Source organism: Mirounga leonina, unplaced genomic scaffold, assembly GCF_011800145.1.
Source record: "Mirounga leonina isolate KUSES-001 unplaced genomic scaffold, KU_Mleo_1.0 Mir_165, whole genome shotgun sequence".
NCBI classification, from domain to species: domain Eukaryota; kingdom Metazoa; phylum Chordata; class Mammalia; order Carnivora; family Phocidae; genus Mirounga; species Mirounga leonina.
The window spans coordinates 73,489,379-73,516,096 of NW_023270415.1; the positions used below are offsets into that span (position 1 = coordinate 73,489,379).

The 26,718-nt window shown below is 37.7% G+C and overlaps 2 protein-coding genes across 5 annotated transcripts in view; one reads left to right on the forward strand and one right to left on the reverse strand.

The window, feature by feature from the left end:
• TMEM71 (transmembrane protein 71) overlaps positions 1 to 1,541 on the reverse strand; it is a 38,525-nt gene extending 36,984 nt beyond the window's left edge. The window contains exon 1 of the mRNA XM_035011967.1: positions 1,495 to 1,541. The gene's annotated coding sequence lies outside the window, so the exon portion shown is untranslated. The remainder of the gene's footprint in view (positions 1 to 1,494) is intronic.
• A 6,439-nt stretch (positions 1,542 to 7,980) lies between these two features.
• PHF20L1 (PHD finger protein 20 like 1) overlaps positions 7,981 to 26,718 on the forward strand; it is an 82,352-nt gene continuing 63,614 nt past the window's right edge. For 3 of the 4 annotated variants that reach the window (XM_035011976.1, XM_035011974.1, XM_035011977.1), the window contains exons 1-2: positions 7,981 to 8,268; positions 10,371 to 10,490. In XM_035011976.1, coding sequence (XP_034867867.1) covers positions 10,408 to 10,490 — 83 coding nt within the window. In that variant the 5' untranslated portion in view covers positions 7,981 to 8,268; positions 10,371 to 10,407. The remainder of the gene's footprint in view (positions 8,269 to 10,370; positions 10,491 to 26,718) is intronic. The other variant, XM_035011975.1, reaches the window with a different exon arrangement.

A 26,718-nucleotide genomic window follows, 5' to 3' on the forward strand; every position in this document is an offset into this window, starting at 1 on the left:
CTGACTATATCACATACCACAGCATTTATTTTTTTGTAGTGATAAATATATTCCTCAGCAGACTGTAAGCTTGATGAAGGCGGAGGATTTGGTCACTTTTCTTCATTACTGTAGACCCAGTATCAAGAATACTGCCTGCCATATAATAGGTTATCCATTAATATTTGTAGAGTCAGTGAATAACTGAATTAAAAGCTAGGCAGAACTGACTTTAGCACCTTTATCTTGCATGCTAGAAATCAGTGTTTTTAACAGGATGTTCCAAGGAAGGTTCAATTCTCCACTATTAATGGAGGTTATGTGTGCAGAAAGGGAAAGGGTGAGCAGTAAATTTAAGCCCGCTCTCACCACTCAAGTCCTACCCAGAGCAACTAGCAAGACAAATAAATAAAAGGTATTCAAATCAGAAAGGAAGAAGTAAAATTATCCATTTGCAGATGACATGATCTTATATATAGAAAACCCTAAAGATTCTTAAAAAAACTGTTAGAACTCATAAATGAATTCAGTAATGTGTGGTTTTTTTTAGGATTTATGTAAGATTTCTTGCAGCTAGAATTCCTGTCTCAAAAATGCTCTAGATATGTCCTTACCATTTGCTCAGGGTTCATATCTGAATGACATTGGGAATAATTTTTTTAAGAGATTGAAATGGAGAGAGACAGACTGAGACATGGGGTGGGGGTCAGGCAGAGGAGGGGAATGGGAAGAGACCAATTAGCTCATGAAAACCCTATCATAAAGTCTAAGTAGGAGCCTGCATTCTTGGTGGCAAGAACCGGGTTCTGTTGGTCTCTGTAATCTACAGCAGCAGATACAAGGCTGTTGCAAAGTAAGTCCTCAGATGTGTATTTTCATGGAATCACAGTGAGTGAAACTGAGACCCCCTCAGAGATTACAATGACTAAAAATATGTGTCCCTGTGACTGGTGAGAAAGAAACATCAGGAAACACCTGACATTTGTATATCAATTATAATTGGCGAAACATGTAAGACTTGTTCTATTGAGTTTAATTCTCATTACAAACCTGGGAAGTAGCTTTTATATTACCATTTCTATGTGAGGAAGGAGAATCAGAGATGTGTCTAGTTCCTGACATTCTGGTAATAGTGTCAGGTTTAATTTACAACTCCTGGTCTCATTCCAAACCCCTAGCTCTTCATTATTTTAAGTTGTTAATTAATTAATTAATTAATTTTAAAAAGATTTTATTTATTTATATGAGAGAGAGAGATAGCAAGAGAGAGAGAGCAGGAGCAGGAGGGAGGGGGAGAAGCAGACTCCCCGCTGAGCAGGGAGTCTGGACCCTGGGATCATGACTTGAGCCAAAGGCAGAGGCTTAACTGAGCCACTCAGGCACCCCTAACTTGCTATTAAAAAAAAAAAAATAACAAGAAACAAGTTAATGCATTTATTTCCCTTAAATTTATAGTCTTCTATGATCTTCAGAGTTAAAAAAAAAAGAAAGAAAGAAAATCAAGTGGTGTTTACCCTTATCCTGGTGAAACTGGCTCTCTTGAATGTTTTGCAAAAATACAAAAGAGGAAGTAATCCCACACTTGACCACAAAGTTGTGTTGCTGCAATATTTTTTACTGAGGCAAAACAGTGAACTGTGGCAATGCTTGGGCAGGCAAGTTCTCTGCCCCTACCCACCCCCATTCCCTCCCCCAGAGGGGCACCTTTTCATCGGAATGTCAAGCAGTTACTTTGGAGATGTTGGTATTGTGTTCTGGTCCCAACCAAGAGGACAGACACTTAGACCAGTGACAAGTGACCAGTTAGAGCACATATTCTGACCTTGCACATCCATGTGTGCTGACACATACATTGTACCCAAAGCACCTTTTTGTGTGTTGGTCTAGTTGACCGCCCCGTTAAATGCCTCAAGATCAGGAATTAAGCTCATTTATCACTATGCTCCTTGAGCCTAGCACTGTACTTGGCACATTGCAGATGTTCAACAAAAGCTTGTGGGAAGGAAATGGAAGTAGAATGATATTTTTTATCTGCAAAAGCTTGCATCAAAACTATAAAGAACTATAGGGCAATAATAATTTTAGAATCTGCACAGAACCCTTGTTTGAAGCTTACTCATCCTCAAAGCATTTTTCAAATGCCACTTCCTCTATGCAGTCTTCCTTGATTTGCTGAGTCAGAATACACGCAGGAATGTATGTCTATTTCAAATGGATTAATATTTAACTGAATATTAATACTGCTATTATGCCTGGTTGTTTCTGTATCCATCTTCCCACCATGGCATGTCACCTTAGAATTGGATACCTAGTTTTATTTTTCTTCCTGTTCTCTCACCATCCATTGCCCAGTTTCTAGCACTCAGGAGAATTTCAGTAAAAGTTTAGTGAGTGATTAAACAATCCAATGAATGATGAAAGGATGCATGCATGCTGTCTGCCTTATCTGAGAATGCCAATGAATTGTGGCTAGCTCCATTCTCAAGGAAAGTAATGATCAGGAAGAGGTTAAAATTGTTTGCTGTTTGGTTACTACTAATCTGCATACTTGCTATGTTCTGTAGCCTACCCTCTCCTCCCCCAATTTTTAAAAAAGATTTTATTTATTTATTTATTTATTTCTGAGACAGAAAGAGAGAGAGAGAGAATGGGAGGGGGGAGAGTGAGAAGGCGGTGGAGGGGAGGAAGAGGGAAGGGAAAGAATCTCAAACAGACTGTGCTGAGTGCAGAGTCCTAAGCAGGGCTCAATTTCAGGACCCTGAGATCATGACCCTGAGATCATGACCTGAGCTGAAACCAAGAGTAGGTCGTTTAACCCACTAAGCCACCCGAGCGCCCTCTCCCCCAGCTTTAACAATCCCCAGCAGTGTGTTTCTTTGGTGTTGAAACTGCCTCTAAAAGCAAACACCTAAGGAATCAGGAACACGAATGTTATGTCAATCTCTTAATAGATTTGCCTCTCATTTGGCTTGCTTTTCTAGTTTTGCAAACCAGGAAGAATGTTCTCAGTTTTGTTGCATGGCTGTAAGTTGTAATTTGGAGTTACAGTCAGTAGAAGCCAGTTGCAATGAATATTAGTTGTTTTTTTTTTTTTTGTCCAGCTTCTGTTCCCTTTCTTTCAAGTAACAGCATCCCAATTTTCTTTAAAGGACCCACTTATTCCCATCTCTCAGTCTATGAGGTTTGGGCCAGTCTCTGCTCCCACTTGCCTGATTGGGGATGGGACCCAGATCCACGTCACGTCAGTCCAAATCACCCCCATGGCCATCATGCTTGGTTCACAGGCAGACACCTGATTTAATTTAGGCCAATGAAAGAATGACTTCTAGGACTTGTTTTCTGTTCATCAAGATGTTGTGATGACAAGGCTGAGGCTGTTGGGGGCCTACATGTGGATTCTGAAAGTCAAGCCAACCCATAGGAAGCAGAGTAAAAGATGTTATAATTTGATCCCTGACTCCAGCTGCCCCAGAAGGCAGACTTATCCCTTCTTGATTCCATAAAGAGAAATTCCCTTTATGTTTATACCTGTTTGTATTACATTTTCTGTCACATGCAACCAAATGAATTCTAACATACCACAGTTCTGAAACTTCATGTACATTAAGAATCATTTAGGATGGCTTTTAAAGTGCAGATTGCTAATCTCCAAATCTAAGACACAGGTTAGGGCCCAGGGACTTGCATTTTAACAAAGAGCCTAGGTGGGTGTAAAGCAGATGTTTGCTGGAGCAACGGTTGAAAATACTGCTTAGTTAATGCAAGTGTTAACAGTGAACAACAACAATCAGAGGAGGTACAAAAAATCAACATAGAAGCTGAAAGTTAAAGAAAAGTCCATCTTTTGTCCTGGTAGGGCAAGGAAGAAAATCCATGGAGGAATCAAGGGTTGATTCCATATTCAGTGCTTTTGCAGGTAGGGAATCTTTACCTTTATTTCTCTTTATTATTCCTTCCTGCTTTAGGGAGCATGATTGTATGTCTCAATTTGTCTGGGACTTCCCAGGAATCCACTTGTTATTCTGGTATAATTATAATAGCAGTTTTTTGTTTTTTTTTTTTAAACTCTCATAAGTGTTCAGGCTTGGATTAAAAAATCATGGTCGGTCCATTGTTTCAGGACAGTATGTACAAAAAGGACTTCTTTATCATTCAGATCTCTTGCTGCATTTTTAAGCTTTTGCCAAGTGAAACATATTTTTTTTCTATTGTATGACCTTTACTAGCAGACAGATATTTCAAATTACTACTGCCAAGTCAAAAATTCTTAAAAATCTCAGAAAGCCAGGTAGCTTCTGAGTAGCATATGAATTTCCAGTAAAAGTAAATAAATAAAACAAAATTGTTTATAACATCTGATCATCTTTAGGGTTAACTCATTCTAAGAAAGCAGCATATAAACCCATACATCACAATAGGAATTATGTTAGAAGTGTGAACAGGATGCTGTGTGGACATAAGGGAGAGATTGTATCTCTCCATTCTGTTCATACATGGCCTAGAGGTCCAAAGGCAAGAGATTAATTCTGGAACAATTATCACTTCTGGTCAGTTAAAAAGGGATAGAGTGACAGATAAGACAAGCAGTTTTATTGGCATGGGAAGGAAGAGAGGCTAGTGCCATTTTCAAAGATTTTTAAGCACCTGGAATAGAGAGTTGCCACAGGTGTCTATTCCAACAGTTTAGGTCTTTATTCAACTAGTATATTTAAAATTTTTTTTTTTGAATTCCTTTGATTTTCTTCTTTGGTGCTGATTATAAGATTAGAGAAAAACACACACAAAAAGGCTTTCTTGTGTGTCATATGTAACAAAGAATATGTGATATTTAGTAGTAACTTTTTCCTCCCTTAAAATAGGTATATAGAATTGTCAAATATTGCAGGAGATAGAATGGTTTCATATTTATATTTTTAATGTTGGAAGAATTTAGTTCAGTGATTTCTGCCTAAGGACAGTTGTTTCAAGATAATTTGCTCACTGCTTGTTTGGTTCCACTCAAACACAGCTGTAAGTTCTTTCTCTCTATATTTGGCAATGAAGTGACTGATGGCTAACATTAACCATCTGGATGAGGGGTGTGTTGGGTGGGAGAGAGGGGAGGGGACATAGCAATGAAGAGCTTCACTGTGTGGCTGGGGAGTCATCTCTAGACTTTTCTACATCTTATATCCCTGCCCCAATCCTGACCTTTGACTCTACATGGTCAAAAGAGGCAAAGATAGCCTATATGAGTTTTCTTCAGTTTTATCAAACTTAACGCCCCCTTTGTGAGTTAATATTATGTAATATTCTCAGGACTTTTCTGAAATTAAATTCATAGGTAGTATAATCAAGCTACACACATTTAAAAAAGTAATATAATGACATAACAGTAACATAAGAACAAACTTTATGGAGATAATTTATAATAAAAATAACATGCATTTCAATATATAAGTGTTCAGCCATGACTCACAAAGAGACATAATGTAGTAGTCAAGTGCTTATATCAAAATTTAGATTTACCTTGAGTGTAACAGCTACGGATGCAGAGTGATACAGGTACATTCTACCAGTGCCTCAAATACTAGGAGTAGCTTTGCCAATGGTGGCATGATTTTTAAAAATGGGATAAACTCTTGGACATGTTTGTAAAAAAGAACAATCTTCCCTCGTATTACACGGTTACTTCATTCCTGGAAAAGTTGAGTGTGTATTAAAACCTTGCAGAACAAAAACCTTTGTGCTTTGGTGCAAAACTGAGTTCAGGGCTTAGACAATTATGAAAAGGGTTTTGACCTACATGAATGTTTGGAGGGACATTCAAAGTCATGCATGACCTGGGGCAATTCTTCAAGATATGGGACTGCACTGTCTTAGGATGTCTAGCAGCCCTCCTCTGTCCCACTAAATTGCAGCTGTGCCCTACCCCAATCATGTGACAACTAAAAGTGTTTCCCTTCCCATTTCCAAAGTGACCTTTAGCGGATGGTGTTAAGTCCATTGAAAATACTCACCTGCACAATTCACAAGCCAGCAATCATTTACATAAGACTTCATTTCCATTTTTTTTTTCTTTCAGGCTGTATTATTGGTGGGGTCCCTTATTAAGTCCCAATTAATACAGGAGAATCGTATTTTCAAGGTAGATTTGTGAATTCTTAACAAATGGTGGAGAGTGGATAGAATCTATGTTTATCCTTTATGTATACATTTTATTTAATTTACAAGCAATCTCACATTTTCACTGATGTTAACAACAGATACTAATTTTTTTCTCACTGGCTTATGGGTGAGCTTGGGTTCTGCCAGGGTTCAGTTAGTTAGCTCTAGGCTGAAAATCAGAAATTTGGTCCCTGGTACTGCCACTGCTGTTGGAGAAAATTTTCCTTATTTTGAACATCATCTGCAGCTTCTCATACAGTCTTCAGGGACAGAGTCTAGTAAGTGTAGCTCAGAAGAGCACTTTTGCTGGAAGGGAGACAGAGAATGGGAGCTTCTGACATTTTCATCTTATTTAGCGTGAGGTTGACTCTGCCTCCAATACTCATAAGGTGGGTGTATCAGTCAGTTTGTATTAGGTTATGCTGCATAACAAACAACTTCCAAACACTCAAAAGCTTAAAAGAATGACTATTTATTTTTCTCCTTATCCTACATATCAGTTGTAGATTAACAGTGAGTTCTGGGCTTATCACGATCTGTCTAGAATCTCGGTAATTAGAGCAGTTGCTGTCTCAAATATTGCTTATCACTGTTCTAGAGACAGAAATCTGGGTGAATTGCCTTTTAAAACTACCAGCTGGCAATGACAAAGTTCACTTCCAGTTTCATTTTACTAGCCAAAGCAAATCAAATGGTCACACATAATTCTAAGGAGGGCAGAAAGTATAATCCTCTCATGTGTTCAGAAGATCCTAGAAATATATGGAGTACTACACTAATGACAACCATGATGGTAAATTTTCCAAACATGGAAAAGGAGTTCAGATGCTGGGCAACTCCAGTACAAGACAAATGTCCACTAGAGACTGTCTTATTTATATCTTTTCTATATATCGTCATGCTCAGTCTAGCTCAGTAGCTATTAGTAACATAGTAAGTGCTGAATGAATGTCTCTGGAATAAAAGGATATGAATATAGTTGTTTAAATTACCAAATTTCACTATAATTAAAGCTTAAAGAGAGATACTTTGCTATTTTAACTCCACACTGTAAAGCATGATAAATATAAGTGTTATTTGTATGCAATGTTGCATTTAGAAAGCTTGAGATCCAGAGTGGTACACTGGAAAGAGAGAGGAAAAAGATTTTCATCTCAACATTGCTTTGCATGTGTTCACTTGTTGGTTTCCCCTACCGTGCGGACACTTTCTCCTGTGCTTAGTACAGAGTTTGGTACATGGTAGATATACAAGAAAAGTAGCTCTCTTATCCTTAGCTGGGTCGTCTTGGGGAAGTCACATCCATTTACCCATAGGTTCTTTAGCTGCACAACACACACACCGCTTAGTAGTATGTGCCTTTTGTACTGTAAGAATCTCATGAAATAGCAACACAATTGTGTGAATGTGGTTGTCATGTAATGTACTAACAACACAGTAACTTCCACAAAGCGTCCACTCAATAGCTGTTGGTTGACCATGGCAATAACCATTTGCTCTATTCTTATTATGAAATGGGGTGGATTTCTAAGAAAGAGTGTCGTGCATTTACAAAGTTTGTCCAAGGTGCTGGGATTGAGGAATTTGGGGAACCCGTTTCCTATCAAATCGACAATAATAATACTCAATGGGCTCTGTGCTCATCTCTCAAAGGTCAAACACTTCACAACCACTAACGGGCTCCTCGAGCCAGCTTTCTCTTTTGCTAATCACCGCCCCGCCCTCTAGCCATCAGCCAACTGCTGCAAAGCCCCGCCTCTCAAGGGCAACTCTCCAATCGGCTGCGCAGCCCGGGCCCAACCCCCGCCAGTCACGTGACGCGACCAGGCCCGCTTCCGGCGCGTCGCGGGCGGCTGACGTCGCTGGGCCCGGCGTCGCGTCAGGGCTGGCCGGCGGTGGCGGCGGCGGTGGAGGCGGAGGCAATGGCAGCGGACCCCGAGCGGGCTTGAGGGCTCGGACCTGCTCCCTCCCGCGCGACCTCGGGCCCGACCCGGCGCTGCGGCCCCAGCGCGCTCCCCTCCTGCTTCCTCCCCGGCCGCTGCCTGGGCGGAGGCGGAGGCGGAGGCCCGGGCTGGCCGCCCTGCTCGTGCCCCGGCTCGGCCCCGGACGGCCCGGCTGCTGTGCGGAGAGGAGGCCGAGTCGGTAAGAGGCGGCGGCGGTGGCGGGGCCTGGAGGCCGCCTGGATCCCGTCTGGCCGCCCGGGACGCCCCCGCGCTGGTGTCTCTCTCCGGCCCGCACCCCTCTCGCGTCCCTCCCCTTAACTCGCCGCCCCTATTGTCTGGGCGCAGTCGCTCCCTCTCCCCCTCCCTCCCTTCCCCCCTGCCGAGGGCCGGACGGCTGTCAAACCTGGAGGCTTCTCCCGCTCCCCGCCAGCCTGGTCTAAGCCCTTCCTGTCGGTCTCTGCCAACCCCTCCCGCCCCGCATCAGCCACCTACCTTCTTTGGCCCCGGGGCCATTCTCTGACCCTTTCTTCTTCACTTTCTTGGTGTTGTGTCTTCCTGCTAATTTTCTTTTCCCTTCCAGTTGTCATCTCTTGCAACGTTAACCATCCAGATATATTTTTGCCATTCTTGTTTGCGTTCTTTTCTGTTTATGTTCCTCCGCGTTCTCTGTCCCCTTTTCTCTTTTTGCTTCAAGCCCCCCCCCTCCCCCCCATAGACTGTCTTACTTTGCTTTTTCCTTAATTCAAATCTCTATTCATCCTCCTTTCTCCACCCAGGGAAAAGGAAATTGTGCCTCATCCCGAAGTATCACTGGGAGTTTCTATGTCTTAACTCCACATTTATGGGTTCGGTGTTTGATTATAGAAAATAGTGTAACTGGTAAACACCTCTTACTAAGTTCTTGTGAAGAAAGTAGAAAAGTTTGCTTAGATTTCTACACAGATATTTAAGTAACTGCCTAATATGTTACACGCTGACCAGACTTTTTAAAAAATATTCATGCTTTCTTTCCTTTTACACGGAGTACCCTCTGGCCTAGCGTCCTGTTAACTTTAATGAACTGATCTTTGTTCTTGACATGGCCAGAGGATAGTCCCCCCAACCCCCCATGAGTATTTAGGTTTGACTTTACATATTTCTATGGCAAGTATTGGTGTTATTTACCCCTTACTAACTAGATTCTTTCAAAGAGGAAAGGACAGTTTGTTTTTATTTTTCCTGTTATGTTTTGTCCCTTTTGAATTGTGAGCAAACCATTAAAGAAAATGCTGTAGTTGTGTATTTTCTTTTTTAACCCGGGAGAGAGCATAGTCCTGTTAGTAATTCTAGATATCAAAAAGGTTTCAGGGATCGCTCTTTTTCCCCCCAGTAACAGTAGGTTTGCATTCCTGATTACCTGTTATATTTTGATTTAGCCTGTCTTAAAGTGCATTCATATTCCTCAAGTACTAGTCCGTGAAAAAGGCTACCTCAGGTGTTCTGGGTGTCCAGTGTGGCCAAAAGGAGAGTGAAGAGTGTGCGTGTCGATGATGTAGAGAGGAATAGATACTCCTTTGTAGTTTTTTGTTTGTTTGAATATTACGACCACTTTTATTTGTCAATGTGAGCACTGACTATATTGAAATAGAGTAGAACTAAATTTGCAGTTGAAAGAATCCACATCATTATTGCATATTGACTGTGAAGTATAAGGAAGAAATTTCTGTTGCAACTTTATATGTTAAATTAAACTTATTGAATCATTTGCTACCAAAGTAGGAAATCATAGCTAATGAAAAATCCTACTCCCAAGAATTATTGATGTTCTCACTGGCAGAGGAGTGTCTCCTGCCCCTTTATATGCTCTTTAGTGTCTTATCTAGTATTGTATACTATGAGGCACTCAAATATTGGTTGAAAAACTCCATTAATTTGTACTCTTAAGAATTTCAGTAGTCATATTCCAGAACACTCAGGTGTCTTGATTTTTCAGAGACAGAAAACTGTTTTCAGCTGGTGTGGAGAATTTTCTTGGGTATTTTCAAGTTAAAATTTGAAGGATTTTAGCCATTAGCAAGTTTTAATGCCCAGCTGTTCTTCTTTTTAAGTAGTTCTTTTTTATGTCATTTTCCTTGATTCATGATCAAGATTGCTTGCAAAGTATTTAGTACTTTACATACAGATATTTGTAATCATTCAAATTTCTTTAAAATTTGGCAGTTATTTTAACTTCTCATGCAATGCTTTTAAAATTCTGTTTTATTCCCTATGCATTTTATGCATTAGAATCTAACTTTTTTTTTTTTTTTTTTCCCTCTTGAGGTAGTGAAAAGAGAATACTGAAGAATAGGATCTCAAGATGAGTAAAAAGCCCCCAAATCGTCCTGGAATCACTTTTGAGATCGGTGCTCGTTTGGAGGCACTGGACTACTTACAAAAATGGTATGGAGAATATGGAGCTCTTGACCGAAATCACGATATTGGTAGTCTTACACATGTTGTCAGTTGCTGTTCTTTTGACAGTGGCAGAAACTTTAATGTATTCACATTTTGAATACACATAGACATTGTTTTTTAGTTTTCCTGCTCTTCAGCAGACTGTGTAAGCTTAGCATTTCAAAGCTGTTTTTTCAGAATCATTTTAATGTGTTTGAGAACTGAAAATAATTATCTAGAATATGAGGTATAAAGAGAGTGTCAATACTCTTGTGTACTTAATATGAGCTAGAGTGGTGGTGGGAGGGAGTGAATTAATTTAGATAACCAGCTTCCCAAGATTTGGCTAAAACTTGATATAAATCTGTTTTCTTGGCCTGTGTCAGAGGTGATCTTTCAAAATACAGAGTATGTTGATGGTTAGCACAGTCACTATTCACTATCCCATCTAAAATAAAAAAACTAGTTTACCTCTTCTTTCCCCAGGGGGTAGTGAACTAAAGGTAGGTTGTTACTGTCCCATACTAAGTGGGCAGTATTTTCAGACCTTTTTTTATTTCGTCTGTTCTGGCCATGTGTGTTAAGTAGTGAATTTAAGCTCCTAATATACGCCTAATAAATAGTATAGGGATAAAATCACCACCTGGAAAGGAGAGAAGAGGAAACAACACACAGGGGTCACTAGGCCACAGTAGGAATGACAAGGATTTCCTCTTTCTCTTAGGGATGCTTTCCTCATTCCCCTTAACTGCCCTCTAGTCCTTGTCCCTGGGAGGAAGTCTCTTATTGCCATTCTCAGCTCCCTACCTGAGATGGGCATTTGAGAGTTCCTCTCTGGGGACGGGGTTGTCTCGGCTCTCCTGAAGCGCATTTATTTTGATGAGTGATCTTGTGGCTTCAGGCTTCAGACTTCATCTACCAGGCTTTTTGACATTTTCTCTCACTACAACTCCTTTAAAAACACAGTGGGTATTTTGCAAATTTGCTCTTGATTGATTTGCATTAAGTCAACTTCCTGAGTTGGCAATGGCAGGCAGAGAAATCTTGTTTAGTCATGATATTTGACTTTAGACTGGTCTGGGGTTTTTGTCTCTTAATATGTGGCTTTAGAATTCTGCACATGTCCCCGGTACCCAGGTTAACGGGCTCTGTCTTGGGCGCTGCTCTGGGACATTTTGAAACTACAGTTTGACGTGGAAGGCAGTTGTTTGGCCCTATGCCTATAATGTGCATCTCAGAGGGTAGTTCTTTTTAGGGGACTTAATTGTTAGTCTCATCAGGTGGAGAGTGTACATAGTACTTCAGGTGGGGCTTGGGAAGCACCTGGGACCAGACAGTTGCATCCCACGTAGTCCTGACGCTAAAAATTATTTCCAGACGTGGTGGAGTGTTCACTGGGGGAGCACACATGCTCCCGATTGAGAAGCGCTGCATTAGACCATATAGTAAAAGATGCCGGTTTCGTCAGTAATTGGCTATCTTTGGTTCTCATTTGACCAAAAGAAGCTTTTCACTCAGAAGGCATGCTGTTAAATCTCCGTGTGGTATGAGAAATGATACTTCTTCTTTGATGCTAATCTTAATTAATCTTTTTTTTTAATTACTGTCTTTTGAATCACTAGTTAATTCATATTAACATACATTCTTAGGCTTCCAAACTGACAAAGTTGCAATTGAAATAGCTTCCAGTGTTGGAGGAGCACACGGTTTATTAGTTTTCTTAGAGGTTTAAAGGGAAATCAACATAATTTCGGTATTAGTAAGAAATTTGCTTTCGGTGGTGAAATGTTTTCTAATTCAACAGCTGTCAAATTGATGATCCAGTAGTTAAAATAAAAAGATTATAAAAGAGAACTACTTTAAAAATCAAGACTGAATGTGCTTTTAGAGTATTTGGAATTTGAGAAAAAAAAATGATAGTTGAAAAATGATAGTTGTAGCTGAAGTTTTTTCATTGTCTTATGCTTCACACCAAGAAAATTTCTAAGTGCTTAGGTAGGGTGGTAACAGGCATCTATACTCATTAATGAAGTTTAGCTTTCATTTTAATGACCCTAGTAGTGATGGTCTCCTTAAGGTAACATCAGCCAAAATAATCACATATGGTAATCACTGAAACTTGTCAGTAGCTTGATTTTTATGAGCTCATTGATATGAAGATTTTAACATCCTGCTACAGTTGGAATTAAGGAATTAAGAGTATTGTATATACATATTCTAGGTAGTTGAAAGAAATAATTCTTTTATTGTGACTTTATTAATGTCGGTAGTTTCAAGAACTAGCTAGTCTTGAGCACTCCCTTTCATTTAGTATTAAAGTACTTTACTGTAGGACAACTAATTACTGAGATTTATTTCATTTTGTGTGGGCACAAGAGAAGTTCTATGAGACACCGTACTCTTAACAGGTTTTACTTTTAAATAAGATAATAAACTATATTCTTCATATCATTACATTTGTTAAGGGCCATTCTGTATTTCATATAAATGCTGCAGATCTTTTCTTTAATATCAGGTAAAAGTGTAGAAGGATTATTCGAGTGTTGAGAAACTTTACTATTTTTGTGAGGAGCAAAATAGTTAATCACTGAAAATATAACTGAAATGATTCCTCTCTCTCTCCCACCCCCCCATTTTCTTCCCTATTCTCTTCTGTTGCATCCATAAAGAATGCTTAAACTTCCACATTTATTCAGTACAGTTGGAAAAGTATTGAGTTCTTATTTGACATGAATGTCTTTTGAACTGTTACAGGCAATGAGCAGGAGGGACACGCAGGAGTGCAGATAGTGCTTACTGTCTCTGCATGCAAGACATTGCCAGTAAGCCACATATCCGTTGTGAAGGAAACGACAGCATGTGTTGATAGGTTACCTTTTACAGAGAAGGGCAGAGGGAAAGTTGTGATAGTGGATAACTCAAAATGTCAACTTGTCCTATATGTAAAAGATGTTTCCTGTATAAAAAAGGAAAAGAATTTTTACTGTGTGCCCTGGAAAGAAAAGGGTAAACTCTAAATTAAGTGGGCCGAAATAAACTGAAGTTAAGCTTCCACTTTCAGATTTGGGGTAGATTTGATTTAATAGGAACATGCAATCTAATTTTCTTATGGAAAGGACATTATTACTGCTTGAGCAAATCATATGACATATTCTTCAAAGTTCAGAAAGATACTTCATCCTTGAAAATACACTGTACGTTTTTTAAAGTAGTGATTACTTTTTGTTTTCAAAATCACTTGATAGCTATGTCAGAAAACTCATTGATGGTTTGATTATTTACCGATAACTAATGAATGTGGGCCCTAAGAAGCCACTGAGATGCCAGGCATCTTCAGGTCCAATATGTGGTTTTTGGATTTCCTATACTGACTAAACCTAACTCCTGCTAAGTAGTGTTAAGGTTCTTAGTTTTTATTTTATTTTATTTTTTTGGGGGGGAGGGTTTGCTTCATTTTTAAAAATGTTGTAGTTTTACTTAAAACATACTGCTTAATTTCTTTCTCAACAGTCTTTTTTAAAAGTCTTTCAAAAGACTTTTAATAGGCTAATGTTTACAGATAACATAATCAACCATCTTTGATCTTACCTCCATCATATTTTCTATCATATCCCTGACATTCAAATGATGACATATTGCATTTATAATCTCTTGAATGCAGTGACATCGTAAGATTGAAAAAGGAAACAGATTGTTGATACAGTAGTATATTTGGAGAAAGAGAAAGTTTAGAGTTGAAGTTCTCTTGGAGATACTGTAAGTGGATTCTAAAGACAAAAGAGGCAGGTTCAAAGTCAGACTGTCACGTGCTGGTCCTATAAATATGGGCACCCTCTGGACCTCGGTTGGCTTATCAGTAAAATGGAAGCAGTGTTACTGGCTTTTACTTAGGGGATTATTTCAAGGATCAAATAATGTATTTAAATTTGCCTCAAATTGTATAAAAAATACATAAGCATAAATTAGTGAGGTAAATGCAAGGGAAGAGGGAGAGGTGAAAAAGAAATCTTTGAGGATCTGAAGACTTAAGTGTGTTAAGTTTTTAAACATAGCTTTAGTATTGACATGAGAATGGCCTGGAATGTAGAAGGAAAATCATATCATTGCAACCTGCTATAAACCATCTTTTTGAGGTAATGATAAAATCTTTTCTTTCTGCTTTGCAAGTATTATATCTAATCACTCTGAATATTGTTCAGTGAGAAAAGTGATCAAATCAGACTGGTTTGGACTACTGATATAACTTCTGTCTTTTGAATGAAATTCAAATAGTTGCTCTATAACAAGTGACTTAGTTATGAAAACAAAACAAATCAAGTAATGTGAAATTTGAAATACAGCGTTAATTTAAAACATTCAGATGAGTTATGCTCTTCTGACCTTTTTTGGGGAATATTTCTATTTAATTCTCTTCTAGATCTAAAGGAAAGGAAAATGAAAAAAAAAAAATGTGGAGATGTCTCCAAGTATCAGAGTTGGATAGAACAGTGTAAATTTGAATTGGCAAATGCTGTTTGGGAGTTTTTTGAACTGTATGGAACATTTGCACATTGGGAGTTTTTTGAACTGTATGGAACATTTGCAAATGTGAGTTTTTAAAATGTTCATGACCAGAATTATAATAGTGTGGGAAATTTGAGGAAATTTAGATTGTAGCAAGTACGCATTTTTCTAATTTGAGTAAAATACACTATTTTCTGAATAAAAAGGGTTGCTTTTTTTCTAATTGAATTTAGCTACTCAAAGGCAAACATTAATAGAAATAAGTTGTGTTATCTATATTTGGAATAGAAGAGTGCTCCTGAAAAGTAGTATGTGGATCAAATTTAAAAACCAGTCTCATTTTTAAATTACATTAGGTGAGTTTGAAATTTGTAGAAACCTTAGGTGAACACTTTTAAAATAGGAAATCTTTTGCTAATACGAATAAAATTTTTGTATATTGGGTTTTCCTAACTGTATATTTGAAAAAGATTCTTATTTTGAGTCACTACCTACCTTTGAAAACCTAATTAGAGCTGTAGACTCAGAAAAATGTACAATCATATTTATATACCAGAAATATTGAATTATATATTATGGGTAGTCACAGAAAACTTATCCGTGGACTCCAGATTAAGGACTCTTTTAGCAGAGAATTTCAAATTGAAATCTCTATGATGTGTGTGTGTTTTTTTTAATTCTGAGATTTTTTACATCCAGAAACTCACAAATTTTGAATCTTAAGATCTAAGTCAGCTCTATTTAATCATCAAGCAGGTCTGCATCAGTGCACAAACACTGTAGTTACTTAATTTTTAAGATTTTCACCAATAAGAGCCCCATAAACTTTTAACAGTAAAGATTTCTTTCTCCCTCCTCTCCCCTCAAAAAATGTTTGAAAGCAAGGTTAGACATGGGTCAGAGTACCTGTATTTATTATAAAACACACCTGATTCTTGTTCTTACTCTGTTCTTCCTTTTGTTACATTGATTCATTTTCTATAGAGCTTTTTCTTTGCTCAGTTTTTTTGCTTATCTTAGTTTTCTTGGAAGGTGAGAGAAAAGGAATTTTGGAAAAGTAAGTTTAACTGGAAGTCAGAAGATACGGGTTTAGGTGCTGTTCTGCCATGAACTATGTGACTTTGGAGAGTTAGTTCTCTGCTTTAATGTGCTTAAGATGAGGGTGTGACATACTAGGTAATCTTTCAGGTCCCTTGAATTAGAAACTCAGATTTCTTTTATCTACTTTCCATGTATTCAGGGAGGATAGATTTTTTAATCTCAGTTTTGGATGGGTAAATAACACAGACTTGAGGCAGAAGTAAGACAAAATGTAGAAGTCATACATAGTTTGCTCAGAACTGCTGGTAACTGAAAGAACTTTGAGAAAAAATGAGTTGAAAAGGTAGAGAAAGGTGAATCTAGTTGGAACAAAAATAGTGTTTTGAAGGTTGGAGTATAGTGGTATTGGGCACATTGTTATCCTTTCTCCAGCCTGCTCTCCCACTCATTTAAATACTTGCATTGTTTAATTTTGAAATTAGAATCATAACTATTGGCTTGGAAAGGTATATTTGACTAGTAGGATGCTTTAACTCCCTAACTTTCTATGTGGTAACAGTTCACTAATTGATTCTTTTACAAAGTTCATTGATGCTGTCATTTTGAAAGTGATTCAGGTGAAGTCTAGAAGAGTGATTCTCAAACTTTTTAGCTTCCTGGGATTTACCCCAAAAGGTTTGTTAAACATAGGTCACTGGGCCAACATCCAAAATTTCTGATTCAGTAGGTGTGAAGTGGGGCACAGTAATTTGCCTTTCTAAAAAGTTTCCAGGTGATGCTGATGCTGCTGGTCTGGGGACCACTGGTCTAGAGTATACAGAATTATTAACCCAAAGATAAAGTTTTTGAGTTGGATAGCAATGGAAATATCCAGGATTATTTTTGAATTTATAGTCTGTTTTTACTTACGTTAGTTGGAAGAAGTAAAATGTAAATACTTGGCAAAGTGATGCATGATTCAAAAATCTTTTTTTTTCTTTCTGTTTTTCAGTAAAAGAGCATACTGACCTACCTGTACTTTGATATTTTTCAGTTTTCTTGCTCTTCAAATTTCTGTACTCACCACTACATGGCTGGATAGTTGGGATTTAGATCCTTGTTGCTAAGGGTGGGAAATAGTCTTTTGAATTGCTATTGGGAGATTGTAACTTCTATAATGATTCCTGATATATAGGAAATACTCAGTATGTCACTTGAATTTTATAAGAAGCCCCTCATGTATGGGATGATCTTTACCAGTTTAGAAATGACAGATCTGAGGCTTGGATATGTTAATTGTTTTATTCCAGTTCATCTGGAGTAAAAGTCAGAAAAGTCATCTGGCAGCCATGTTCTTTTGACTCTTAAGTCTGGTGCCCTCGTTGCTATAACCTGTTGCCTCATATATGGACGCCCTGAAGTTTGAGCCTCAACTTCAGGGAGTAAATGGGCTCAGTGTTCATAGGCTGTCTTCATTCCTGACTTTCTCTAATGATATGTATCTATCTGGTGTATAGAAGGGCCCTGAGAGTCCAGCATGCCTCTGTCATTCTCGTACCGTGGAATTAGCTTTTGCAAGGCAGGTTAATTTCTGGCCTGTCTGTCCTAGAAACTCTTCTTCTCAAGCTCACCTTTGAATCAAGCTTTCAAGCTGATCATTTCCTAGCCTCCTTCACAAATGTATAGTAGTGTAAAGTTCAGGAACCTCGGGCTTATTTGTGTGTGTGTGTGTGTGTGTGCGCGCATGCAGGTGCGTGTGTGTGTGCGTGTGTATACTCATTTAATGGCAGGGGTTGGACTGAAAGAGAAGATGGTTTTATTTGCTTATCTGACATTTGGTTGAAGGTCAGTGGTTGTATATCGCATGCATCCAACTCTGTTCGTGACATTGTTCCTGCTAAATTTTATTACTGTGTATTGTGAGATTTTACACTTGCCACATCAAAGTAGAAGATGCTTTATTTTGTGATGGGGAGTTGATCGGAGCCATTAATTGGGAAATAATTTATCTGTGGTGGTAATCAACTCTACTAAAAAAATGTTCAGCAGTTCTAGTTTTGCTGCGTAGACAGAACTGGTATCTACAGATGCTGAAAAGTTAATTTTGTTTTTAGTTGATATTTTAAGTGAGGAAGAAAATACTAAGTTTTAAATACCAGTAGTATAAAATTTTTTTCTCATTTTTTTATTACATTTTTTACTGTTATGTTAATCACCATACATTACATCATTAGTTTTTGATGTAGTGTCCCATGATTTATTGTTTGTGTATAACACCCAATGCTCCATTCAGTATGTGCCCTCTTTAATACCCATCACCGGGCTAACCCATCCCTCCCACCCCCCTCCCCTCTAGAACCCCCCGTTTGTTTCTCAGAGTCCTGAAATTTCAAAACAAATTAACTGATATTGAAAAGACAGCTTAGTTTTGCTATTCTTCATAAGGTTCCTAGTTTTTAGTATTTTTATATGACTTTTTATTTTGAAGATCTATTGACTGTTCCTACTATCACCTTCCATAGATCATTAGTCAACAAATAGAACTTTTCTTTTTATTAAATTGGAAATTGATATACCAGTATTACATTATTTCAGTAACTATAATTAACTCAACTTTGAGAGAATTGTTGCAGTGAATTTGAAGAAAATTTGGATATTTAATACTCGATGTGTCTTAAAAGTATTTTTTCATTGCCAAAAAGCTAACCCTCTTTAATTAAAAATGAATCTGTTCTAGTTCATCATGGTTAGGTAAGGTAACAAAGCTGCTTACATGAAATGATTTTATTCCTAAAGATAGCCAGCAAAGCTTGTTGAATTTTGGCAGATTGGTAAAGAATGAACCCAAAGTCTTGGGGATATCATGAGATGTGGTTACTATTCTAGAAAATTTTGGCAAATGAATTGTGACTTATGAGGCAAAAACTAAGTGTAGGATTATATTTGTCGAACTAGATTAGTAAATATTATTTTTAAAGTCACTTAGTGTTTTTCTTAGTTCTATAACAAATCATACTCTAGATTCCTATATTTGGGGATTGGGAGGGGCAGAGGGAAAGGAGAGAGAGAATCTTAAGCAGGTTCCACACTCAGCATGGAGCCCCATGCAGGGCTCGATCTCAGTACTGCAAGATCTTGAGCCAAAACAGAGAGTTGGATGCCTAACCAACTGAGCCACCCAACCGCCCCTTGATTCCTATCTTAATTTTTAAATTTATTTTATAACAATTTTGAAACACCCTAAAAGTTAAGCTACTTTCTTTTCTCAGACTCTTTCATTTTAATATGATGTTTCATACTTAGGCACAGTTGAGATACAGTATACCTTTTGTTTTGAGAAATTTTAATAATAAAGCAAGAGCCTTTTTATGTATAGGGAGATGTTTATTTTGTTCTGTATAATAAAATCTGTTTTCTATAGTCTTTGGGCTAACAAAAACCAATTTTAGGCATTTTGTATCAAAAGCACTTATATAAAATTGAATTTGCAAGAAAAACATGATATAATCTGACTTTCATCTTATTTTTGTTTTCAGTACCTCTTGGTAAGAGCACCCTATATTTGAAACACTGCAGTAAGTGTGATAGGAGCTGAAAATCACCAGTTGGCAAGATGCAGAATATATATTGAATGTAAGCACCGTCTTTAAGGACAGACAAACCTCAGTTCAGAGATCTACTGCTTAAATACCTATTTTTACTTGAGCAAGTTACTTAACTGTTCAGAGCCTTTGTGACCTCTCTTTAATGATTGGGAGCAATAATAGTACCTAACTCGGAAAGGTTCTTTGAGGATTAAGCAAGATGGTGCTTATTAAAAGCTTATCATGGTTTTTGCCACATCAGAGGCACTTAGTAAATGTTAGCTTTAATTAAAATAACAGCATGAATATTGGTTATTTTAAGTAGAGAGGAGTCAGTGTAAATCCTTAAAACTTGAATCAATAGGTGTATAAACCACCTATAACTACCTGTAGTAGTAAAATAATTTTCTAAGTGCTAAATATTAAGAAATAGAAACTAAGTGGATGTCAACCTGCTAGAGATTAGAGTTTTGTGACAAAATTAAGTAACGAGGAGTTTGGTCCTGTTAGTCTGAACGAAGTATATGAAATACACAAACTTCTGGTAAGATATTGGCATTTTTTGGATAGAGTAGGAAAGGAATTCTTGATAGTCTAATTGATTCTTACGTTGGGAGATGGTAATGAGTAGAAAGGTGGGTGTAGGCACTTTGATTGGTTAGAACTGACTGAATGAATGTAGGCATGGCAGGAGATTGAGGTGCTAGGGAGATAGACAGCAGTAGGAGTTTGAATCCAGGGATCTGAAATGAAACCTTAATTTGAAAGGTGGCGGTATCAAGGTTCTAAAGGAAAACACGTGGCTAACTCGGATCTTACCCGTTCTTTCCTGCAAAGGTTGTGGACAGTTAGGCAGCAGGGTGGTCTGGCAGCTTGTACTGGACATGTGTCCTGAGGGTGGATGCTCCTGAAAAGAGGACAGGAGGGATGATGTCATGGGACGCTTAGAATTCAGTGTTGGAGAAGATGTGATTTTGACATATAAGCTATTATCTGAATGTTCTGGAAAGTCTAGATTCTTTTGTACTTCATTTTGGAATGTCAAGTTTGAATTAATCAAAAGAGTTTTGTTTTCAGTATGTTCTTCAAGTGTGAAACAAATTAACATGCAGTACCTAAAAGCACTTCCTCTAAAAATACTATAATAATACTAGATGACATTGTTCTTGTAGTTTAATCAGTAAGTTGAATGGGTGAGAGAATGCTTTTGAAAATTACAAAGCGTAATATAAATTGAAAGTGCTTCCGGGAAGCTAAAATTTTAAAAGGTTACTGTGTTATAAGAATATTATGTTTGTTTTGGATTACATTCTACATTAATTTTTATTATTTGGCAAATAATCCTCCTCCTGACATTTGTATGTGAGGGAGTTCTTACCTCTGTATTTCTAGTTCTTCTAATGTGTTTTAGTCATTTTTTATGACACACATTAGTTTCTTGCTTATGAAGTCCTTATACACAGAAGTGTCTTGAGTTGTTAATCCTAACTCCCTAAATTTCTCTAACATTTAGATTATGTGTAAGTCAGATTTCAAGTGTGTTTCACTATTTACAAATTAGAGACCTACTTTATCTAGGAGAACATCTAATTTAGGTATTCTTTCTGTGTACTACTATAATATATCTTTACTCTTTAAGCTATAACATTGTATTGTAATTGTGTTCACTTATTTGATTCTCTTTTTCTCTACCCTCCTTCCTGAATTTGAGTTTATTGATTGGAATAATACTTTTATTTGTAGCTTTATTCCTACTTTAGTGTTTGGCACACAGTGAATTAGAGACTCAGTGTTTATTGGGTTAAATGAATGAAGAACTGTCAATTTTTAAAGTTACGTATATAGAAATTTTATTCTATCAATATAAACAAATGACTGTTATTTAAAATACATAATTTGAATAACTATTGGGACAATTTTTTTTTTTTTTTTTTTTTTTAATTTGACAGAGAGAGACACAGCAAGAGAGGGAACACAAGAAGGGGGAGTGGGGGAGGGAGAAGCAGGCTTCCCGCCGAGCAGGGAGCCCAATGCGGGGCTTGATCCCAGGACCCTGGGATCATGACCTGAGCCTAAGGCAGATGCTTAACGACTGAGCCACCCAGGCGCCCCAAGGGACAAATTTTTAAAATACTCTGCCTTTTTGTTGGGGTGGGGGTCACTGGGCTGGCTCAGTTGGTTAAGCATAGGACTCTTGACTTCAGCTTAGGTCATGATGTCAGGGTCATGAGATTGAGTCTGCTTAGGATTCTCTCTCTCCCTCTGTCCCCCATCCCTGCTTGTGTTCTCTCTTTCTCAAATAAATAAGTCTTAAAATACTTTCCCTTTTGATTAATGTGGCACTTATTAGAGTGAATTCGGATGGTCTTTAGGACATTAATAATGTTGTCTGGCCTTGTTCAGTGGATTGTTACCTATCAACGAATAGTTAACAACTCTGCCTGGTGGCTTAAGTGCAGGAGGTCCTAGGCCATAAGTGTGTCAAGGAATTTCTCTTGTCATTTCCTCATGGTTGACTTTTCTTTATCAATACAAGTAAAGATCTGGATATATCAAAATAGATGACAAATCAGAATGAGCTCAAATAATCTTTAATTGTTTTAGTGTTAATATATTGAATATAATTTTTTTTTAATAGCTGCATGCCCATTATTTCTTTTTCTTTCCAAGGATAATGGAGTACCTATATTATGAGTGTTAATAGATAATCTTGCCTTCCAGAAAGATTTTTGTTTTTAATCATGGGCCCCTTTGAAAATCTGATTGAAATTGGTAACTCCCCCTCAAGAGAATACTGGTTCGCAGCTACATGAACTGTGGCATTTTACATACAGTCTCAGGGCATTGTGGTCTCCTGATGTAAGTGAATCAGGACCTGCCCATGTAAAACAGGTGAGCTAGTATAGCAATTCATCTGTAATGGTAATTCCCACCTTAGATCTCTCATATTCTTTTTGTGTTTTGACAACACTCGAGTTGAAACTGTAGGGAACTGATCCAGTATATTCGTTGTACAACCAACCTCTTTGGTCAGTATTTGGTTCTTAATGGGTTGTGGATTTGGTCCAGAATCCATAGATATTGCTACTTTGAACGGTCTTGTATAAGTGGGAGATAACCAGTAACAGTGTTAAAATGCTGGTATTCTCAGATGAGGCAATAAAGCATTATAAGAGTTCAGAGAAGATGAAAATAATTTTTGGGGGCGCCTGGGTGGCTCAGTCGTTAAGCGCCTGCCTTCGGCTCAGGTCATGGTCCCAGGGTCCTGGGATCAAGCCCCGCATTGGACTCCCAGCTCCGCGGGAAGCCTGCTTCTCCCTCTCCCACTCCCCCTGCTTGTGTTCCCTCTCTCGCTGTGTCTCTCTCTGTCAAATAAATAAAATCTTTAAAAAAAAAAAAAAGAAAATAATTTTTGTTCTTGGTAATGGATTTGTTCTACTCAGTAATTATAGCCACAGTTTAACTTGACCATTACAGGACTTTGACCACACTAATTCAGAAAGGGTCCTGAGGAGTCAATTGACAGATGATGATAGTAGAATTGCATGTATGAAAATTCTGTGAAATTCAGCAAAGATCATTGTCAAATCTTCCCAATATTTCTGAATGCTATTTGTTTCCATTAAGCCTAATAACCAGTTTTAGGGTGGATTATATTTCTTGTTAAGTTTGCTTGTTACACTTATTCGGAATCAAGTGTAAAAGACACCAGACCTAGGCAGACCTAGAACAATGAAGGCAATCCCTTGTTTTCCACACAAGTAAATATCAGTTAAGCAATGCATGAGTTTCAGACCGGGATTATAGTAGGGGATGTCGATAGTGAACATTTTACAATATTTTGAAGTAACAGATGATAAGGGTCAGAGAGCTCTGTGTAGAATTCTCACACTGAGGAATCATACTTCCGTCTCTTTCTTTTGAACCCTTAAGAAATGCCAACCATGGTGTTTCCTTTTCTTCTTAGCCCTCATTGCTTTAACTCTGAAATCCCACCCAGTCTCCCACTTCTCAGATCTTTGCCCAAATCAGTCATAAGTGTCTGGGACTCACTTCTTTACTTTAACAGTTTTCCATGATTTAGCCTTTAAAAAGATGACAAAACAAAAACATTATCACTAGATCTTCCAAATTCATTAAGAAAAATTTTACGTTCCATTCATACTCAATTATAATAAAACAATTGTGCATCAAAATAATGTCGCTCTAGGTCAAGATAGGCATTTGTGAATACATTTATTCAACAGTATTTTTCATTCACTGTGTGTATCAAGGCATTATTACTGTGGGCCATTTGCTAGGACAGAGAGATCATTTCACTATATAGGGACTCTATGTTAAGTTGCCATTTTGTGCATTTTACATGTATAGCAAAGATTTTGATGTAGGGTTTTTTTTTCCTGAGGTGTTAGTGATGAACCAAGTTAAGGGATTTCCTATTGTTTGTAGAATGACAGGGCATTTTGTTAGTTTGCTATTACAAAGCCCTTCAGTTTGAACCTAGCTAATGAGTCCAGTCTGATGTCCCACTATTCTCCTTTATTCACCCTGCTTGTTGTATAGTTTAGCCAAAGGGAACAGGTTTCCTTGAACTGTCCCTCCAATCTTTGATCAAGAGGTTCTTGAGGACAGAAACCTCATTCTGCTTCTCTCTGAATCCTCATTATTTGGCTGATTGCCTAAACTTGGTTTTAAGTAAATGAACATTGATTGGCTAACTGAAAGTGTGTACACTTTACCTTTTTTTGTACCTTGTTCATTAAGTCTAAATCCTAGAAGTTCCTTACCAAGACCAACATAGATAATGTCTCCCAAGAACATTCAGTGAATTCCCCAATTTTCTCTGAACTATTATTAATAGCATTTTATGTAAAATTTTTGTATATACTTACCAGTTTACCATATATGATATAATTACTTTGATATAGGCATTATCCCATTTCTCCTATAGGCTTTTGTGCCAGTTGGTTTTGGCCATGAATACTCTACCATGTGTATTCTTGGACTGTGTTACCTATACCTTGGGGGGTTACCAGGATCCAGGGAGATAAGGTATATAAAGAGCAGTTGACACTCAGTAAGGAAAGAACATAGACCCTACTAACATACATGTAAATATTCTGATTCTTTTCTCTCCTTATCTGACTCTAAGCAAGCTCCTTGAAGGTAGGAGTTAATTATGTTTCCCTTTTCTGTACCAACAGTGCCTAGCAAGTGCCTTAATCTTATTAGATGCCCAAATATATATGGAATGAATGAACAGAAACTTAGTCATTCTTGATAATGGTAATATTTATGGCACTTTTATTTAAGGTTCAAAATTTGATTAGTAAATGTTATAAAAATTAAGAGAGATAATCTTGGGTATTTGTGTTACTTAATTCTTGGCCTTCATCCGAAGTTTATCAATCTCTAGATACTTATGTAAAGTGTATATAACATGCTATAGATTATCCAGAAGCAGTTCCCCCAAATATAATTTTTAGTCTGGTTGTTACCTCAGGCATCCTATCAGTGAATGGAATTTGAAATATTTTCGCAAAACTCTAAGTTACTTAAAAATGCAACCCAGATATAAATGATTTGAACTTACTTGGATTCTGACTCTTTGCCGAATTCAGTCAAGTTATGAAAATAAAGATACATTTAACTCTATTACTGTGGACCATTCTCACTTGGAGAAATGTTTTAAATATGTGGAGTTGTTTATATTTGAATTTGAAGGAACCTAGAGAATAAACCCCTAATATTTTGATCAAAAATAAAAAGATGTGATAATAAACATGTGGAGTTAGAAATTTATCCATTTTTATAATTGATAGAAAATGTCTTTATAATGGTGAAGTGGCCAGTGAATGCTGGAAAATAAACCAAAGAACATTCTTACCTTTAGGCTTTCCTCAGTGCTAGTGCCAGTTTTTATGTTTAAAGAACCGGAGGAGCAAAAACATACAATCAGAGCAACACTGCAAAAGACAATCATTAAAGCATTGATGCTCAGTGGGTGGGGTAGGCATGTTCACCTGGGGGAGTATGTTAATTCCCTGGGTTTTCTTGTGTTTATGCTTTGCTTTTCTTTTTTAAAAATTTTTTATTGTTATGTTAATCACCATACATTATTAGTTTTTGGTGTAGTGTTCCATGATTCATTGTTTGTGCATAACACCTAGTGCTCCATGTAGAACGTGCCCTCTTTAATACCCATCACCAGGCTAACCCATCCTCCCACCCCCTTCCCCTCTAGAACCCTCAGTTTGTTCTTCAGAGTCTATCGTCTCTCATGGTTTGTCTCCACCTCCGATTTCCCCCCCCTTCATTCTTCCCCTCCTGCTATCTTCTTTTTTTTTTCTTAATGGATATATTATCTGTTTCAGAGGTACAGATCTGTGATTCAACAGTCTTGCACAATTCACAGCGCTCATCATAGCACATACCCTCCCCAGTGTCTATCACCCAGCCACCCCATCCCTCCCACCCCACCCCCAACTCCAGCAACCCTCAGTTTGTTTCCTGAGATTAAGAATTCCTCATATCAGTGAGGTCATATGATACATGTCTTTCTCTGATTGACTTATTTCGCCATTTGCAATGACGTGGATGGAACTGGAGGGTGTTATGTTTATGCTTTTCTTTAACAAAACGTTTCTTCATCCATACTCATTCCCCAAAAAAGACCGAGAAGAGTAAGCTCTAACCTAAGGTTATAACGTCGACAGCCTTCTTAGTTCTGAAGAAATGTACAGATTGTCTTTAACATCACTTCTTGTTTGTCCTGAGCAATCCCCGAGTGGCCGGTGTGTGTCTGTCATTGGACTAGATGTTGGGGGATAGGGGATACAAGGATGGACATGACTCTGTTATTCCTTGAAGCTCACAGGCCAGAGCATGTCCCTTAGATTTCTGCTATCACAAGAAATGTTAATAAGAGTTTTGTGATAAAAGGATTACCTATTTCTTTTACTTCGGTAATAGTAAATGTTTTATCCATGTTGACGGGACCAAGAAGCCTTTCAATAAAGAAAACAGTGTGACTTGTTATCCAGTATTTTCCCACTCTATTTAACCACCAGACCCTTTTGTGGGTCATGGGTATTAATTAAGTTGCAAGGCTATAAATGCTCCGTAGC